Here is a 20,165-nt window from a genome sequence, read left to right as displayed (position 1 = left end):
GGTTTTATTTTATGTTATCTTACTACATGTTTATAGTAAATTATATTGTTTCTATTGTTCTTATTGGTGTAAGCCAAAGTATGTCTGTAGTGCTATGTTTTAAATTTTTTTTTTTTTTTCTTTTTTTTTTTAGTAAGCATAAGAGAGTGATTGACCCTATGGTGCTTGAGATTTTCAGGCATCTATCAGAAAAAATTCTCATAGATCAAATACTTTCCCTAGCGCTTTCAAATGTCTTTGATTGTGTATATGATTAAAAGACTGTGCCAAAACAAATTGTATTTGTTTAGCAACTTTAACTTTCAACGGTCTTGAACTTCTGGCAAAAGTAGCAGTATCTTTCTGTATGTTCTGAATTGCATCACACAAAAGGTAGTTATTAAATTTTGATCTGAACAATATATAAACACTGCATTCGAAAGACAAATTCAATGATTCCTTAAAGATGGGTTTCCTTATTTTTTAGTGTCAAATTAAGCAAACTATTTGATTAATTGGTCTTCATGAATTATCATGTATTCTTAATCATATCATTATATTCTTGTTGTAAGTAATTAAGAGTTTTAACCAATCATAAATGTCCATGTATGTACTGTCTGGATAACAAATAAAAACTCTTTGATCTTTCTTGATGGGTCACTCATTGGAATTCTGATGGTAATTCTCTTCTAATTTAGCTAATTATGAAGTAATTATGGACATGTGAGACAAATTGGTATTTTTTCAAGTCATTAGAACATCTCTACTTTCTATTCATATCAGTTTTAGCATTTTCAATTTCATAAATGAAAAAAAGGGAACCCATCTTTAAACTCCAGAAACTAGTCAGATGTAAAATATAATTAATTATTCTTGGTTATTATTTGTTATTGTTTACTAATTGTGTGCTTCAAATATTCTAAATCAGTTAAGTTTCTCTAAGGCTACATGAAAACTAAGTCAGTTCTTGTTTATTATGTTATGTAATTTTATGTTATGTAAAAAATCAAAATTATGTATAAAAATATAGTATGAATTTTGATTGATTTTGAAAAAAATTGTTAATGATAATAATTTGTTAATATTTATGTTTTAAAGTTGGATTAACTTGTCCAAAATCTTTAGTCAAGAAATTGAATCCAATTGATTTTATAAATTTGGAAATTGTCTTAAAGAACAGTGATAAACTTTTATAAGCAAAATTAATCTTTTATAAGCCAGATTACTTTTTTATAAGCAAAATTAATTCATTAGTCCACAAGGACAACTAAATACTCTTGATTGAATACATGATATCACAAAGTTCTAGGTTACTATATGTGCATCTTCACAATGTCAAGTTATTACAAACTTCGTCTGATATCTTGCCTGTAATTGTAATAGCCACCTTTTTTGTATCATGAAAGTTTAAAATTGCAGAGATTTTATTGGATTGTACACTAGCAAATATGACTAAAACAGAGCCCAATAGAAAGGTTGTTTACCATAAGCCCTAATGATTACAGTTTTTATGTGAAGAGCTCTGATTAGCTATATCCGCTAGTCTAGCCTACAATCCACTCAAATCACGTTCTGTGATACAAGAAAAGAGCCCTATGAAGTCAAGTTATTTGACACAGTTTGTAATAGCTTGACATTGTGAAGATGTTATGTTTGTTGATTTTGCTATTCAATTTGGTAATGTCCCAAATTCAGTACTTAATGACTTTTTAAAAAGAAATTTTGCATTTTAATTCAACATTTTTAAGTTAATAAGAACATTCTTTTACACTTTCTTTATGCAATTTCAATATACTCTTTTATTGCAAGAAGATTGTAGCTTTTCAGTTAAATGTGCATAAGTTATTAACATTTGAATAATTCAATTTGAACATAAAAAAAAAATTTTTCAGTTTGTAGCTATTCCATTTGCATAGGTTATGTAGATTCAAACTTGTCAACAGTTAAAAAATTTAGGATTAAATTTCTAGTATATAATAATCTTTTAATGATTTTTTTTTATGGTTTTACAAATAGATATTATTAACATAAACATGTTTACTAATAGAGAAACCAAACCAAATATTATATAGTTTTGTTATGTTTGTGATTCAAAATGACTGCGATTTTAATTTTAGGCATTCCAGATGAAGAGTTTTAGAATTATCATATTGACAATTTGTAGAGATATGTTCCTTTTTAGTAATGATTATGTGATTATTTTAGATTTTATTTTTTTTCAATAAACAATATTTCCCCAATTCATTTAATGTATTAATAAAATATTGTTTATAAAAAAAAAATTATTTTAGAAGGTTTGTGTGTTTATGATTTCAGTTGAAAGTTGTTTTGTTATTGTTTATTTGTTGTTTTGAAATGCCTTTCTAGATTTTGTTTTAAATTAAATTCGTAATAAACATATCAACCACATACTAATTTCTCAAATTTTTCAAGAAAGTCTGGATGGACAATGAATTGTTAAAGAGTATCCAGGACCTCTTCTTGGTTGATTCAGGATTTCACTTTTTCACTTTTTTCACACTGCACGCTGCATGGTTTTCTGGTTTTATCTATTCCAGCCTCTGAAAGATATTTTGACAGTTATCAGCTGGAGTAGAGTCAGAAAAAGCAAATGGTTTATATAAATCAATTCCTGCTCGGCAAATGGTTTATATAACTCAGTTTCTATTCGGCAAATAGTTTATATAACTGTGCAATTCCTACTCGGGAATGGTTTTTTTTTAACTCAATTCCTACTCTGCAAATAGTTTATGTAACTCAATCTTACTCATACGGTTAATGTAACTCAATACTCGGCAAATGGTTTATGTAACTCAATTCTCGTCAAATCGTTTTTATAACCGAATTCTTTCTCGACAAATGGTTTATATAACTTTAATTCTTACTCGATAAATGGTTTATATAACTCAATTTCTACTTGACAAGAGGTTTACATAACTCAATTTCTACTTGGCAAGTAGTTTATATAACTCAATTTCTACTCATCAAGTAGTTTATATAATTCAATTGCTACTCGGCAAGTGGTTTATATAACTCAGTTTCTACTCGGAAAGTAGTTTACATAACTCAATTCATACTCGGTAAATGGTTTATATTACTCAATTCCTATTCGACAAATGGTTTATATAACTCAATTTCTACTCGGCAAGTGGTTTATATATAACTCAATTGCTACTCGGCAAGTGGTTTATATAACTGTACAATTCCTACTCGGCAAGTAGTTTATATAACCCAATTTCTACTTGGTATGTGCTTTATATAACTAAATTTCTACTCGGTATGTGGTTTATATGACTCAATTTCTACTCGGCAAGTCGTTTATATAACTCAATTTCTACTCGGCAAGTAGTTTATATAACTCAATTTCTACTCTACAAGTGGATTATGTAACCCATTTTCTACTCGGCAAGTGGTTGATATAACTCAATTTCTACTCGGCAAGTAGTTTATATAACTCAATTTCTACTCTACAAGAGGATTATGTAACCCATTTTCTACTCGGCAAGTGGTTGATATAACTCAATTTCTACTCGGCAAGTAGTTTATATAACTCAATTTATACTCAGCAGGTGGTTTATATAACACAATTCCTACTCGGCACGTGGTTTATATAACTCAATTTATACTCGGCAAGTGGTTTATAAAACTCAATTTCTACTCGGGGAGTAGTTTATATAACTGTACAATTCCTACTCAGCAAAGGGTTCACATAACTGTACAAATCCTCTTCAGCAAATGGGTTTATATAGCTCATTTTTTTTTATTGGCATATGGTTTTTAAGCCAACTCAACTAACTCAACTCTTACTCGTTAGATGGTTTATATAACTCAATTCCTACTCAGCAAATGTTTTATATAACTCAATTCCTACACAGCAAATGTTTTATAGAACTCAATTCCTACTCAGCAAATGTTTTATATAACTCAATTTCTACCCAGCAAATGGTTTATGTAACTCAATTGCTACTCAGCAAATGGTTTATTTAACTCAATTGCTACTCAGCAAATGGTTTATATAACTCAATTGCAACTCAGCAAATGTTTTATATAGCTCATTTTTTTATTGGCATATGGCTTCTAACTCAACTCAACTAACTCAACTCTTACTCGTTAGATAGTTTATATAACCCTACTCTGCAAATAGTTTATATAACTGTACAATTGCTACTCGACAAATGGTTTATATAACTCGATTCTTACTCGGCAAATGGTTTATATAACTCAATTCCTACTCGATAAATGGTTTATATAACTCAATTCCTACTCGATAAATGGCGTATAAGACTCAATTCCTACTCGGTAAATGGTTTATATAACCTTAATTGTTACTCGGTAAATGGTTTATATAACCTTAATTGTTACTCGGTAAATGGTTTATATTACTCAATTCCTACTCGATAAATGGTTTATATAACTCAATTGCTACTCGACAAAAGGTTTATATATTCGACATAAAGACTAACTCTCTGATCCGAATGGCATTCTAAATAGATATTTTGGAAAAAGATTGAAAAATTTATCTTGGATGATTTCAGTTTAGGGAGTTTATTTATTCAATTTCTTTCCATCCTTTATGTTTTTTCTTCTAATCTGGAAAGTGACGTATTTCAATATTTTATTCAATTTTAATTTTTTGATTTTTTTAAATTGTATATGAGAACCTCCGTGCGTGGTATTGTGGACGTGTGTTGGTTCATGAGAAAATCTTTCATGAATTAACTGAAGATTATAACTAACACAAACAACTGACCGAATTTCTTTTTTATTCACTGCGTTACGTTAATAACAGTTTGGCTATAAGGTACATAAAGGGATTTGGCCATCTAAATAATACAAGCTGTTATACTCTCTTCTTTGCTTTGCTTTGCTTTGCTTTTTCCTCTTTCCTTTCCTTTCCTTTCCTTACCTTACCTTGCCTTTCCCTTTTATTTTCTTTTATTTTCTTTTATTTTATTTTCTTTGCTTTAGGCCTTCTTTGCTTTAGGCCTTCTTTGCTCTAGCTCTGCTCTGCGAAATGCTTTAGCGACAACAGATTTGGGTCTGGGTCAATATTCTCCAATGAAAATATATTTTCATTACATGTACTCAATATGTCAATATTATTGAATGAGTTGATTCATTAGATTACAGACGAACCCATAATCTGATTTTAACTTTCAAAAGTTGAATTGGTAGCTGTTTTGTTTAGACGACTTTATCCATTTCTTTTTTTCTTAACTTAAATTGATATAAATCTAACTATTCATACCTTGTTGTAATTCATATAGAAAAAAAATTGAAGGGCGTTGTCGATTTTATTCTAGAATAAATTAGAATGCCATAATCTTTAGTCAAGGTTATTCAGGGTTTTCTATAATCGCCCACGCATTAGTACGGAAGCGTAATAGTGCCACGACTTAGTAACTCGAAAATCCGACTTAGTAACACGAAAATGGGCCACACATATTTTTCTTTTCAAATCCGACTTAGTAACTCGAAAATCCGACTTAGTAACTCGAACATCCGACTTACTAACTCGAAAATCCGAAAATCTGACTTACTAACTCGAAAATCCGACATACTGACTCGAAAATCCGAAAATCCGATCAGACGAGGGTACAGAAAACAGTGTTATTAAACAACTACTTCTTTTTCGGAATGAACATGATGATGCCTTTTCCGGTCTTAGAAGTTACATTTATGGTGCTAGCTATTTGCTACTTATTTACTAGTTTATGTATTAAAATAGTTTTTTCTGTATTTTGGGCTTCTTTTTTTGTAAAGTCATATTAATATACACCACTCAACATCATCTTCTATTAATAAACACCACTCTACAACATCTATTATTAATATACACCAATATACACCATCTACCATTAATATACACCAATATACACCATTTAAAATTAAAATAAACCAATATACACCATCTACCTTTAATATAAACCAATATACACCATCTACTAATAATATACACCAATCTACACCACTACCTTTAATATACACCAATCTACACCATCTACTATTAATATAAACCAATATACACCATCTGCCATTAATATAAACCAATATACACCATCTACTAATAATATACACCAATCTACACCACTACCTTTAATATACACCAATCTACACCATCTACCATCAATATATACCAATATACACCATCTACAATTAATATACACCAATATACACTATCTACTAATAATATACACCAATCTACCATTAATATAAACCAATATACACCATCTACTAATAATATACACCAATATATCGTATCATATCGACTTAAAAATATGTCGACTTGGCGTCATAATATTCCGCGAAGTGTTAATCAGGGAGATGAGGAGGGTGAATTAGGAAGATGAGGAGGGTTAATCAGGAGTATGATGAAAGTGAATCAGGAGGGTGAGGAGAGTGAATAAGGAAGATTAGGAGAATATATCAGGATGATAAGGAGAGGGAATCAGGATGATGAGGAGAATAAATCAGGATGAAGAGTAGAGGGAATCAGGAAGATGAGGATAGTGAATCAGTAAGATGAGGAGAGTGAATTAGTAAGATGATGAGAGTGAATCAGGATGATGAGGAGAGTGAATCGGGAAGATGAGGAGAGTGAATCAGTAAGATGATGAGGAGAGGGAATCAGTAAGATGAGTAGAGTGAATTAGTAAGATGATGAGAGTGAATTAGTAAGATGATGAGAGTGAATCAGGATGATGAGGAGAGTGAATCGGGAAGATGAGGAGGGTGAATTGGGAAGATGAGGAGAGTGAATCAGTAAGATGATGAGAGTGAATCAGGATGATGAGGAGAGTGATCAGGAGGATGAGAGTGGCTCAGGATGATGAGAACAGTGAATCAGGAAGATGAGGAGAATAAATCAGGATGATGAGGAGAGTGAATCAGGAAGATGAGGAGAGTGAATCAGTAAGATGAGGAGAGTGAATCAGTAAGATGATGAGAGTAAATTAGTAAGATGATGAGAGTGAATTAGTGAGATGATGAGAGTGAATCAGTAAGGTGATGAGAGTGAATCAGTAAGGTGATGAGAGTGAATCATAAAGATGAGTTACTAAGTCGGATTTCCGAGTTATTAAGTATGATTGTTCGAGTTATTAAGACTGATTGTTCGAGTTATTAAGACTGATTTTCGAGTTAGTAAGTCAGATTTTTGAGCTAGTAAGTCGGATTTTTGAGTTACTAAGTCGTATTTTCGAGTTGGTAAGTCGGATTTTCAAGGTTAGTAAGTCGTATTTACGAGTTACTTAGTTGGATTTCCGAGTTACTAAGTCGGATTTGAAAAAAAAAATATTTGTGACCCATTTTCGAGTTAATAAGTTTTATTTCCGAGTTACTAAGTCGGATTTGAAAAAAAAAATATGTGTGGCAGGCACTATTACGCTTCCGTACATTAGCAAATTTCCAATTCTAAATGTTTAAAACTGCCACTGTGCTATATAAGTTCTTTGCAGCTATGAACATTAATTTCGAGTGTGGGTTAGGGCTGGAGCAGGGTTTTGTTTACGTAAACGTGACATGCATTGAAAATAAACAAGCATTTCTCAGTAGTTTTCAGTCCTGTCAATATTTGTATTTTGCAGTCTACAGGGGCTGGTGCGCCATTTTTTTTGTTAACCAATAATATTTTAGTCTCAGAAACAGGAATATTTATAGCTAAGCTAATCGGTAATAGTGTTTACAACCTTCAAACCCACGTGCGTCCAGAGTTATTTGCGTTTGACTGTTAAAATGACGACTGTCATGCATTCGGTGCTTCCCTTTGTTATTTTTCTTTAAAAATCTAATCTACTATGGCACGGGCTTTGAACCTGGGAGTTATTATCACCCAGGGGGGGTAAATTTGAAAATTTTGGGGGTAATAGGACGCTTTGTAGTCTAGCATACGATTTAGTTACGTCGTTCTATTCAGATAAGTTAGGCTATTTTCTCCGACATAAAAAAGAATGAAGGCTCATTGCATTCGTGTCTCAGCCTGCTAGCTAGATTGAAGTTTCTTCAATTTAAATATGTTCTTTTATAATGATTATTAGTTCAAGGCATTCAGAAAAATGTTTTTCCCGAGTATATAATGAACGTGATTCGATGCGTATCCCGTGCTGTCAAACCTTTTCAAAAAAAGGGTATTGAATGCGATGAATTTGTATACATAAATGACCAATTTTTTAATCTGAAAATAATATACGGTTATGTTTTCCATTCAAAGCAAGGTCGACCGACTTTCGAGACATTATCCAAAATTGTTCTAAAAGTTACATAACGACTTCTTTTAGTTGGGCGTGGTATAACCGTCATGGTCAGTTTACTTCTAAAAAATGAACTCGATAGCTTCATTTTGTTAATTTAAAGTATATATTAATTGATGTCAAAAAGTGCGATATATTTGTTGCCATGTATTATTTTGTATCTTGTATCATGCTGTATGCTGTCCAAAAAAAATGGACGAACAATACAATAAATATCTATCTATCTATGATATAGTGTTTTGGGCTATATTTCGAACTCTTTCCGCAGATATCCTGGATAAATTCACTGCCGAGGTCTGACTGTCAATCAACAGCATTAGTAAACCAACAATACCCTCCTCTGCATCATGTGACCTGAATTTCAGAGTTGTTTACCAAAGTTGCCAAAATTATTAACACAATGTAGAAGACGTTTCCAAGCCACCTTTAAGAATATCCATTTCGTTCTACCTGAGAATGATCTTTAGGTCAACCAAATGATTGTGACGACCTCCACTGGGTTAATGTTTAAATCGAAGTAAAAGAGGCTAGAAAAGACTTTTTTTTAAGTTAATCAAGGTCAAAGGTCACGAAAGGTCAAATAACACAAAAACTGTTTGAAATTGAGAATATAACTATAAAATGTGTACAAATTCATTGATATCATCTAGAAATCGGTGAAAGCCCATTAGTTTGAATCGGCAGTATCTATAAGTCCCAATTTGTTTAGGTAATCGAGGTCAAAGGTCAAAATGGAAAGATGCATCTCAATAATCATGTCATAAGCAATATCTAGTGGCGCATCATACCAGAGCCTATGGCTCTGTTTATAACTTAATTGAAAACACTGACTTACAAATATTTTTCAAGGGAGGTAACTCCAATTAAGAGATTTAAAAAAGGCGGGAAAAATATAAACAATCTTAATGTAGGCCTACTGTTTAAGTCAAAGTATTTGGTCCTGCTAACTTAACGAGGTTTCACTGTAAATGATCCCTGTTCAGTAACTTCCCTTCTGTCATACAGTTATGAGGTATAGACTTGTTCATTCTTTCAAAATATTCCTGTGATGAGTGCTTCGAATTGTGTGGTGCATTACAAGGGAACTGGACCTAGTGATTAAAACTCATTACCACTGACAGATCATAAGTACAACTTGAAGCGAAAGAGGCCCGTTTACAGCTTGGAGGAGATAATGTCCATCGTTCCCAAAATGAGACTATACTTTCCACATTCCAAAATGATATTTATACATGCCACCAATCATGTTACAAGAGGTACACAATGGCTATCTCTATGGCTAAGAAGAAATCGAATGTCACACGGAAGTCGCGGTCGTATACTCCATCCGATAGAAAGAAACGACGCGAAAGTTTAACGCAAAACACTGTCCAAACTGCTTGTCAGAAAAACCAATAAAACATCGCGCTGAAAAGCAGTTTCCTACTCAACTCTTTACGAAGGATGCATGCAACTCTATTTGGGAAGCGGCAGTGGCATCCGTCGACGAAGAGATGCTCACGAAAATCCGGGACCAAGACCTTGTAGCGAGAGGGTTCCAGATGCATCGTAAATGTTTTCGTGATTACACGAAGGAAAGAGGAAAGTCACTCAATCGAAGAGCTCCTGGGGATGATATTGACAAAGAAGACCAGTCGGACACAGACAATCTGAACATCCTCAGAGACTTCGTGCAAGAAAATGTTCTTGGCAATGGAAGATCAGTGTCCTTGCGCCTGCTTACGTCGATGTATGGGTTTGTATTATTGTATGTGACAGTAGAATACCATTCAGTTCAAATGGTGCTTAGTTTGTCGTCTGTAACAAACATAGATGTTAAAGCTTTCGTGAAAAACAATGACAACATTTTGACCGCGTACGAGAAGTTCTTCAAGCAGATATGGATGACGTAATTACTCAAGCTGCAGTCCTGCCATGGCCACCGACTCCAGAACCTCTTCGACGGGACAACCGCAAAGTGCCCAGCCGCCTCAGTAATTTCATTTTGGATGTATATTACACAGTAAAAAGTTTCATCACACCCCTGGAGTAGAAGTGAAACATTTCTCAGATTCTTTCGCACAGGTCATTCTGTACGGCTACTCGGGCGGAGACTTCCTTACTGAAAAACATGTCAGGTTGGAGCAGGATTATACAGCCTCATCGGACAGAAGATACCTATTACAATCTTGTAGAGCCTATATATTTCTTAATGGGTGCATACTGCATGAGCAATCTTTTGTAAATGTAAGATTAGACTTTACACCTTCATGGTCTGCTGCGATCATAATTATGTACTCTTATCAAAATCTATCGGCTATTTTTGATTTTTTTTGGGCATAATTTTGGACATCAGTAATTACATGTACCGGTACAATGTATGTTAAAGGGAAGTGTCATATATGTCCCCCTCCCCTTTGCAAGCTGGACAATGTACACCTACAACAATTCACCATAATCGTAAGAAAACTGACTGACATATTTTTTGCAATAATATCAACAACAAAAATGTTCATGCTGTCTTTTTTTCAACAGAACAAAATATATTTACCAACATTTTAACATACTATAATTTATTGACTGTTGTTTTAATATGTGAGATTGAATGTATAATATTTTCAACTGTCAACTACAGGAATCGGAACCGCCATTCCATTTCTATTTAGGGGTATTTAGGCCACACCCTCTTCAGGTCTGTTAAAGGTATTATTGAGAAGTGAAAATTTAGCCCTCTTCAACCTCATATTTCATCTTAGGCCATCTAAAATCCGTAGGTCAGAGATTTGTTTGGGATGTCGCCAATACAGCCCATCAGAGCCCTTAATTTAATTTACTTTTTCAGTATTTCTGTCGAAGGTTTACATTAGCTGTATTCGCTAGCGTATAATCCAATTAAATTGCTGCATTCACAAACTCTCAATCATGAAACAAAAAAATTGATCATTGCAGTCAAGGTAAAAGACGAATACGTAAAATACCTTGACCACTGCTAGGATGTTAACCAACAAGCAAAATGCGTCATATAAAGTGTCTTTTAAACTTTAGGGAACTAGGTGCAAGATTATGTTATGGATTATAGATTTATATCCATCTGAGATTTGCACATTGAGGCACTTCAATTCAATCTAAGCATTCATAGATGACTCCTAAAAGAAAATTGAAAACCAACTAAAAGTACCTGCAAGTACTGATTATGATTGAAAGATCATACTATCGAAACGGAATAGGAAATTCTCAATATAAATGTTGTTTACTATATATTAATATAACGAGAGGTAGACTGGATGATTGTTCAATGCGACAGTGACAAGCCTTTTGTAATCGTCACGCCCGCTAGTTGTTTGGCCCAAATTGACGTTTGTTATCGAAATGCGTGGATCTTAATCTGGGGCGTAACGGTAGTCCAATTCCCTTCTATATAATAACGGGGTAAGACAAGGAGTATACTTATATCCACACTTTTTCTCAGTGATAATACATGAACTGTGTTTTTCGTTCTCTGAATTGTGATGTGGTAACTGTGGTATGAAATATAAACTTTTTATTTGGGTGCTTTTGCATCTACTTTCTACTTGCAGGACAGAAATTCTAGGTATGTAGTACTTGCTTCTTTCTTTGGAATCTGTTTGATTTCGTTCTTATAGAAGTTCTATTGGTTTTGAAGGATTCCGCAATCGAAATCCAGAGCGGTTCACGATAGACTCTGACATTGTTCGATTACATGCCATCTGTAGAAGTTTACCATTGCCATTTCCTTTATAGTGTATTAATTAACTTTAATTTTTTTTTCAAAACACTACAATTGAAAATACCTTGTATGAAACAAATTGCTAGAATAATTCATTTTATAACTGTAACCTGTTCATTTATGAAAACCAAAATGTGCGGCTCACCTTATGGTCAATAAGAAATAAATAATTGTAATAATATAATATTGTGGCTTCTAGCTGAAATTTATTCATATTTAATATGCATTATATGTTCACATTGTTTTGCCAAAAAAAAAAACAATGAATGACAAAATTGATGAATGGATAATTGGCTATTGTTTCTAACAACGAATTCTTCAACTAAAAGAGTTATCATAATGTTTTTGATACATGGTAGCCTTCAAAATGCATACATTTGAACAGAGATGCGATAAAATCTCTCACTGAAGTGTAACACATAACAATTAGGTAATAATTAAAGCTGAACATGAAATCTCAATTATGGCCCTACCTGTAGATTTACCCTAACGGATCTTGTTAAAACCTGAATAAAAGTTAAAATCAAATCTTTATTTTGAAAGAAAATCAGTTAACTGTAAAATTGTATTGTAAAAAAAGTGTGTCTTTTAAACTTTTTAATGCATTACTCCGATGAACATTTAAAGGGTTGTAAAGTGGTTTTCTAGCTTTTTTATGTGCACTTGAACTTTTCTTCATTGAAATGCATATCTAGACGTTTTGTTTCATTTCTTGTCTGCGGGTTATAGCACATCCATGATTATAGCTTCTATCTGCATTATCGGTTTAGCCATCAGATGTTGCTGGTTCCTGTAATTCAAGAAATGCTTAACCAAATCATGTATATGATGACACTATTGCGAAAGTCGCAGATAATGTATCAGACCTTTGCGATAGCTACATCATAAAACGCCTGGTTTCGTGGAATTGCAAGACTCACGGACCTTTTACTGAAAATCGATGCTATCAGTGATCTCAATATCAACTTTGTCTGAAACAATCTATGTCGAAAATGAAATCAAGTCAACACTTCACCCATAAACGAAAACAAAATATAATTTAAATTCGAATCGTACAATCGAATATAATGAGACATAAACAATAATATCATTAAATCTAAAATAAAACAATTTGCCTTTGGGGTGTAAAATATGTGTTTTATTGTGTTATTAGGCTAGCAGTGTAAAATATGTTTGATGACTATGTATATAATTGATGTATTATATAATGATTACAATTTTAGCTCATTAACATGGGTCCGTTATGTATTTGGCTATTTTGTTGGTGTTATATTCTTGTAACAATTTCAATTGAACGTAAGAAAGTACGTTGGAATTTAATAAACCATTTTGTCAATGGTAATCACATCTTCACAATGATGAGCTATTACGAACTTATACCTTGACAGCAATAGCCACCTTTCTTATATCACGGAATGCAGCGATTTGATTGGATTATACTCCAGCGAATATAGCCAATCATACTGTAGACAGACAGACTGTAAAATATGTGCTCTACCAGCTGATAGAGCTTATTTTAAAATTTCCATGTCTGGCGTATTGATCATCTGCAATTCAGCTGCCTAAATTTTGATTGTCCGCACACTTAAGACCTTTTGAACGTTCTCACGTGCAGATATAGCCGATATCATGCTGTGATCAGTCTAAACCGTGCGTCTGATTGTGAATATCGAGAACGACTTTGGAAATATGCTTTGTATGCTTCTAATTACCGATTGATGTCAATATTTAAATTAAATATTTAAAGGACAGCAAGTTTCGGATTAAAATATAGTAAGTCCTATTTTCTAACCCAAATATAAACTTTTAAGTTTTATAAAAGATGAAATTTGACCGTCAATAGATAGATAACTGTCTTTTTTTTGCTTACAAGGCCGTGACCACCTTTTCTTATTCTTAATCTAACTATGCCTCGTGTTGCGATAGTCTTGTAACGGTAGTGATTTGCTGTAGTGGCTTTCAACTAACGCCCGGTCATCAGATCACGATTGCGACATCCACATCCCACGGAAAACTGACACCGACATCCTACGCCAAATTTTTATAACAATGCTTAGAAGCTTATGTTTTACGACTATGGATCAAAATGTATATAAGTACCCGATTTTTTATACAACGATTTAATCCTTTAATACATTGGTGCTTTCTATATTTATTTATCTAAATATTTGCATAAAAATCTGATGATCATTGAAATTTATATATAAAAGTCACTCATATTTTCACCTTGTTTTCAATCCGAAACATAACATGAGGCATAAACTATGAAAATTGCTGGTGAAAAATCTGTCATAATAGGTGTTTTGAAGGTTTAAAACAGGTAATAAATTCTCAACTATTGCTAAATATCAATAAATTTTGAAATCTTATCGATTTTTGTTACCAAAGAGTCGGAAGAGATAACCCTTTTTGGTCATATTTCAACCATTTATGATGTCAATCTGGATCTATTGGTTAAGGTTTAACTCGACGAATCATTTTCTGTGTCATATAATTGCAATTCTATTTTAACTTCATTTGCAAAGATACAATAAGCTTATATAATATACGTACATTAAAATTGATAAATACGCAATTAATTTTTGTAAATGGCGCTCTTCTCTCATGTTTCTCTAGCCTTTTTCACAAGTCTATACGTTTTGTGTAAAAAGGTGTTTTTGTACAGTTCAAATAACAATATCTTTTGTGTAGTAGCTTGAAATAATTTTTAAGCAGCTTGAAATAATTTTTAAGCAGCTTTTGTTAAAACTTTTTTATTTTTGCAATGTATCCTTCTCCATTTCTTAGCAATTTATATACATACGATAAAGGATATTATCAAATCGACGGTTAAAAATTCGCATGTGAAAAGGATTGGCTGGAGCGAATTCGGGCGTGGCAAGACTGAAGTTCAAGATCCTGGTTCATTCGGGATGTTTATCTAGGGGCTCCCACATATATGCAAATGGCACTAAGGCTTACCAATACAATGAACGGAATTTTTTTTTTAAAGGGATACATTCTCGAAAAACTGACATTCAGTTCTATTGAATAATCAAGAACTTTTCTCTAAATAGGTTGTATGTTCGCCTTTAAATAGTTGCAACTGGTGCTATCGAGTAGAATCTAATCAGTCTGGATACGACTGAAAATTGCAGTTGTCATCTGTTACCATCTGTTACCCAATTTGTACTTTCTGGAAAAAAAATGAACTTAGTCGACAAACAGTCGGAATCTACGACCATCCAGTTTATTGCAGTTGTCAATTTCTTCATATGCTTCATTCTGCGAATGCTGAGATGAATTGCTTGGGCATAGTTTCTGCATTCGTCCTGAATACACAAACGACTGAAAATCGGAGTAACCGTGTGTTGGTGATGATTCACTTTCTGACAAGCAAACGGAATCTGCGGGCATCCAATTGATCGAAGTTGCTAGAAGTGTCGATTTTCTTCGCTACCGTTGATGTGCTTCCATCGTCAATCGATATGAATGCATGAAAATATCAATGGAAAGATTTTGAAAATTAAGAACAAAAGATCACAAAAAGAAAAACATAATTGTAATGAAAATATCAATGGAGAATTCTTTTTTTAAGGACAAAAGATCACCATAGAAAAACGTAATTTTAGACAAGATAGCCTTTTAAATACTCGAGACAAGATATATGATTACATAATATTGAACCCGATAACATTTTAATGCTAATCGAATACGGGATTAAGGGCGTTCAATATTATGTTGGTACTTCATATCAAAACGTCTGATCTTGAATTGTTGACAAATTACACGATTATCATAAAAATTAATAGCCCAAATATCAATATTCGATAAGTCCTTATCGATAGTCCCTTAGAAAAATATTTTTACTTTGACTCGATAGCTTTACTCACTTGACCTGTTATTGGCCGGTATAATTAGGTTGTATGCACTTACAAAAGGTAAACGGGCACTAAAGGTGTGAATGAAAAAGCTCTCATACATGAATATAGCAATATATTTTTGAAGACTGGTGGTTTTTCGCTTTCATTTAGGTTCATTCCACAGTATCTCGATAGTTTGAAACCAAAAGAAGTACGATATTGTCTCTATGTACCGTCGTTGCACCCTGCGTATTGTTGCCGGTCTTCATTAGTCCAATACAGAACAGAGGAGTAAAACTCATTCAATTTAATTTTGAGAGAATGTAGAGCTACAAAACCATCTTCACAATGTCAAACTATTACAGACTTCGTCTTATCAAGTATATCTTGACTGCATTAGCCATCTTTCTTGTATCACGAAAGTTTGTTAATGAAGCGATTTGGTTGGTTTGTATTTTAGCCAGTCATTCTGTTGAGCGCTCTGAATAGCTGTATTGACTGGAGTACAATCCAATCAAATCCATCATAAAAGAAAGGCAGCTATTACAGTCAAAGTATAATGAGAGCTGCAGTGGCTCAGTGAGTTTGACGCTTGCTCACTAACTTGAAGGTAGCCTTTGGAGATCAATTCTGGCATAATGTCGCGATAATAACCCGGTTTCACCTGTCAGTAATGCAGGTCGGAGGGGTTGACATGCAAAAAGCATCTAGTCGTTTGGATGGGGAAATTAAGAGAGTCCCCGTTTTCAACAGTCTGTGCTCGTTAAAGATACGTCGGTAGTTACAAATTGAAAAAGAGTACACTAATACGGCTGTACTGGCAAAATTTCACTCATTGCACACAACATGGCGTTGGCGTTCTCCGTTTTCATTAACCCAATCTAGTGCAGAAAAGTCCGAAGTTTTACTCCATTCATTTCATTTCATGTCATTTTATTTTCTTATACGCAGTGGGTGTGCTGAATATTTTATAAGCCTTTATTTGTAATGTGAATAGGTAAAACTTGCTAACAATTCTCTCATGGTATATCAGATAACAATGATAAAATCGGGTGATTGGGTCATAATATTTATTTTCTGTTGGTAACAAGATAGCCTATCCACACTGAATATGACAACACTCTCCCACGCAGCAACAACCGATACCGTCGTAATTATACGCCTTCAGAACACCACTGCGGGAGAGATTCCGAACAATCCATGAAGTACTTTATTGCTCATTGTAATATAGGACCACCAGTTACATACTTTTCTAAAAACAAAAATGGCATACTAAGAACATACTAGTTTATTGTAGATAAGTATACTGAATTAACCATGCAGTTTAAATGTTTTTATAGAAACCTATTAAACATTTAAAGCAAATATAATAACACTGCCCCACTTGATAAAATTATTATATTCAGAGATAATATAATCAAAAATTACTCGAAAAACGTCGCGAGAGTGTTGGATTACAATCAATTTGTAAGGGCGTCGGTCCTTTTACATGCTGACCGATATCAGATACCATTATTGACTAAAGATCATGTTGCGTCTACTTATTGTACAAATCCAACTGGCAAGACGCTGCCCCGGTTATTTTGAACGTTAACAAATCCAGTCAGCATGAGGTTTTAAGATCTATCGTTTGAGTCCATCTCATAGGTAAATCTGGCAAATTCCTTCTTTATCTATAATTCAGTTCTATTTTGATTTTGATATTTAAATGACCTAGAACGTGTTGTTTATTAATTTTGTCACATCATAGATGAGAAATCAGCAACAACAAAAACGCGAAATGAAAAATCTACATGTACACTTTGATGAAGCATTTAGATACATGGACAAAGGTGTTTCGACGGTGTACTGTGAATACTATTACGGGTTAGCTTAGCTAATGAATTTCCTTTCAAGAAACTAAGATACAATATTGGTCAAACAGATGGCGAACATATCCCTTTAAAGCAAATATACCAGATTTTTATAACGTACACGTAAATCATGTAAATTCATATAAGATCACTTGAATGCAAAGTCCTTAATATATGCAATACAGCTACGTGATTGAATGCCATTTTACTTTTAAGTTTAAGCAAATAAGTGCATAGTGGCCGAGTTATTGTGCTATTTGAAAAGGTGCATTATGTATATACTATACATTATGTATTATCATACATAACGTGAAGTACATTTCCCCAATGTCAGGCTATTACGAACTCCGTCTAATACCTTGACATCATAAGAATCGCTGCATTTACAATCTTCCGTGATCAGTGGCGGAGCCAAAGCTGGTGGGAGGGGCGGGGGCGGGGCAGCCGCCCCCCTCGCAACCTCAGATATTTCGCCTCTCCCCCCATTATTTATGTTACAATTATATTATTTGTATCATTTAAATATTATGTACTGTACATATACAAATTTTGTATCAGGAGGGGGGTTCTGTCTGTTCCCCTTTCTTTCCATATTTATATAAATAAAATATTGTTTTAAAAAAAATATCTCGCTAGTTTTACATTTGAGCGTCTCTGTTTATTAATAAAGGCTCTTTTGAGGTTGCCTCTGAATGAAATGTTGTATTAGAAAGGCTGTAAAGTAACAGTCTAAGATACGTTTTGATTTACCTTATATCTGAGTGAATGAATGACTCTTCAAAGAGCACAATCAATGCTTGAATATTGAATAGATATTGGCTTGATATGGTTAGTGCGTTGGTGTAAATACCCAATTATAATAAAGGCTACTCATGGGCATCGATCACAATAATAGGTATTTATGGGGTACGGTAAAGTCAATACACCAATTTTACTTTTATCAGCTGGATACTATATAGATTAGCTATCCTGTTATCATAAAAGAGCATCCGTTTGGAGAGGTCAGCGACCATTCTGAACACTGTCCCTATAGCTGCTCGATAGTTGGACACAGTGTGATGTCTTTGTAGGGTTTTTGTATTTTCATTATCAAACGATACAGCCTACGATGCACATAATACGCCTGTTTTCTCGCACCATTTAAACCAAGGAACGATTTTGGATGAAACAAAAAAGAAAACCCAAAAATGAACCTCATGATCTACTAAGCTCATTTTTCATGTTACAGTATTTTTTATTGCAAAATGAGACTGCTTTTATAAGCAATATTTAAGTGTAACCACACCTCATTTGGTCTAGTTCATTTACATGACTTCCGTTTTTTTCTGCAAAATAAAAGAAAGTTTCAGTTTCCTCATGGAAAGCAATTACAATGTCAAGCTATTACGAACTTCGTAATAGCCAGTATTCTTGTATCATGGTTGAGGCGATTCGATTGGATTTTACGACCGGGAATACAACCAATCAGAGCCCTCGACAGAAATACTTTAAATATTATGGCTTATTGTTTACAGACTGTTGATGTCAAGAGCGCTAATTGACTGTATACGCTAGCGTACAATCCAATCAAATCGCTGCGTTTACAAATTTCCAGGATACAAGAAAGATGGCTATTGAGGTCAAGGTATAAGAAGAGCTTGACATTGTGAAGATACCCTTTAAGGGTTTATCATTATTTAAGTGGAAGAAATTATCAATTAATTAAAACTTATAATAATCTTAAGAATTTTCTAATGGCTTCGAGAACTTGATCGATTTTTTTAAGGTCTTGCGAACTCTAACCCATTGACAATTTTCTAAACATTCCTTTATGAATTTAAGGGCGTGATGATATTGGGTATTATGAAAGGCAACGTATCAAGTAACACTTTTTATTTACAAAGTCTCATTCAAAAGCATATGACCTTGACATTCTTGGTCCCTATTAAGTGGTTATATAAAGGATTTCTTTGACGCCTACCTGTTTTTACCTCTATTTTATATGCTGAGTAATAAGTCGCCAAATTATCTATACACCGGTCATAAGTTAGTGACGTGTACAAGATTCAAATTAAATCCAATTAAAAGTTTCTTTATAACAGTTTTTTAATACACTCTTTCGTACTGTTAGCTTTTTAAGCGATAAATTACAGATATAGGTAGTCCGAAACTTAGAGACCCTTTGCCCTAGGTAATCCGAAACCTAAAGACTTTTGATTTTGATTTTTTTCAGTCATTTGGGGTAAAGATTATTGAAATATTTTAAGACACAATTATCAAGCAAATCAAATATAACTTGTTATCAATCAGATTGCTTTTAAGTTTTTAAGCGACTGGACAATCCAGACTACATATATCTGAATGTATTTTTTAAATGGTTTAGAATATAAATGACCTTTCCAATTTAATTTGAATCAAATTCATCTGGGATGAATACTTTAGAGAAAAATGATGTCCCATTCAAACAGTATTTTTCTGGCTCTATCTTAGTAACACCTGTGCAAAACAAGGATTCGTTAGTGAGTACAGAGTCACC

At 33.3% G+C, this 20,165-nt stretch overlaps 1 protein-coding gene across 1 annotated transcript; it reads right to left on the bottom strand.

Annotated features, from left to right (window-relative positions):
* Window positions 1-5,742: 5,742 nt before the first annotated feature.
* Window positions 5,743-6,057, bottom strand: LOTGIDRAFT_127132 (hypothetical protein; the record flags this gene model as incomplete). Its single annotated transcript, XM_009063155.1, has 1 exon — window positions 5,743-6,057. A coding segment is annotated over one exon (315 nt), but the record flags the coding sequence as incomplete, so codon positions are not given.
* Window positions 6,058-20,165: the final 14,108 nt, after the last annotated feature.

Source organism: Lottia gigantea (genome assembly GCF_000327385.1).
Source record: "Lottia gigantea unplaced genomic scaffold LOTGIsca_56, whole genome shotgun sequence".
Taxonomy (NCBI): domain Eukaryota; kingdom Metazoa; phylum Mollusca; class Gastropoda; family Lottiidae; genus Lottia; species Lottia gigantea.
The sequence above is the reverse complement of the archived record's forward strand: the minus strand, read 5'-3'. Positions and strand labels throughout refer to the sequence as shown.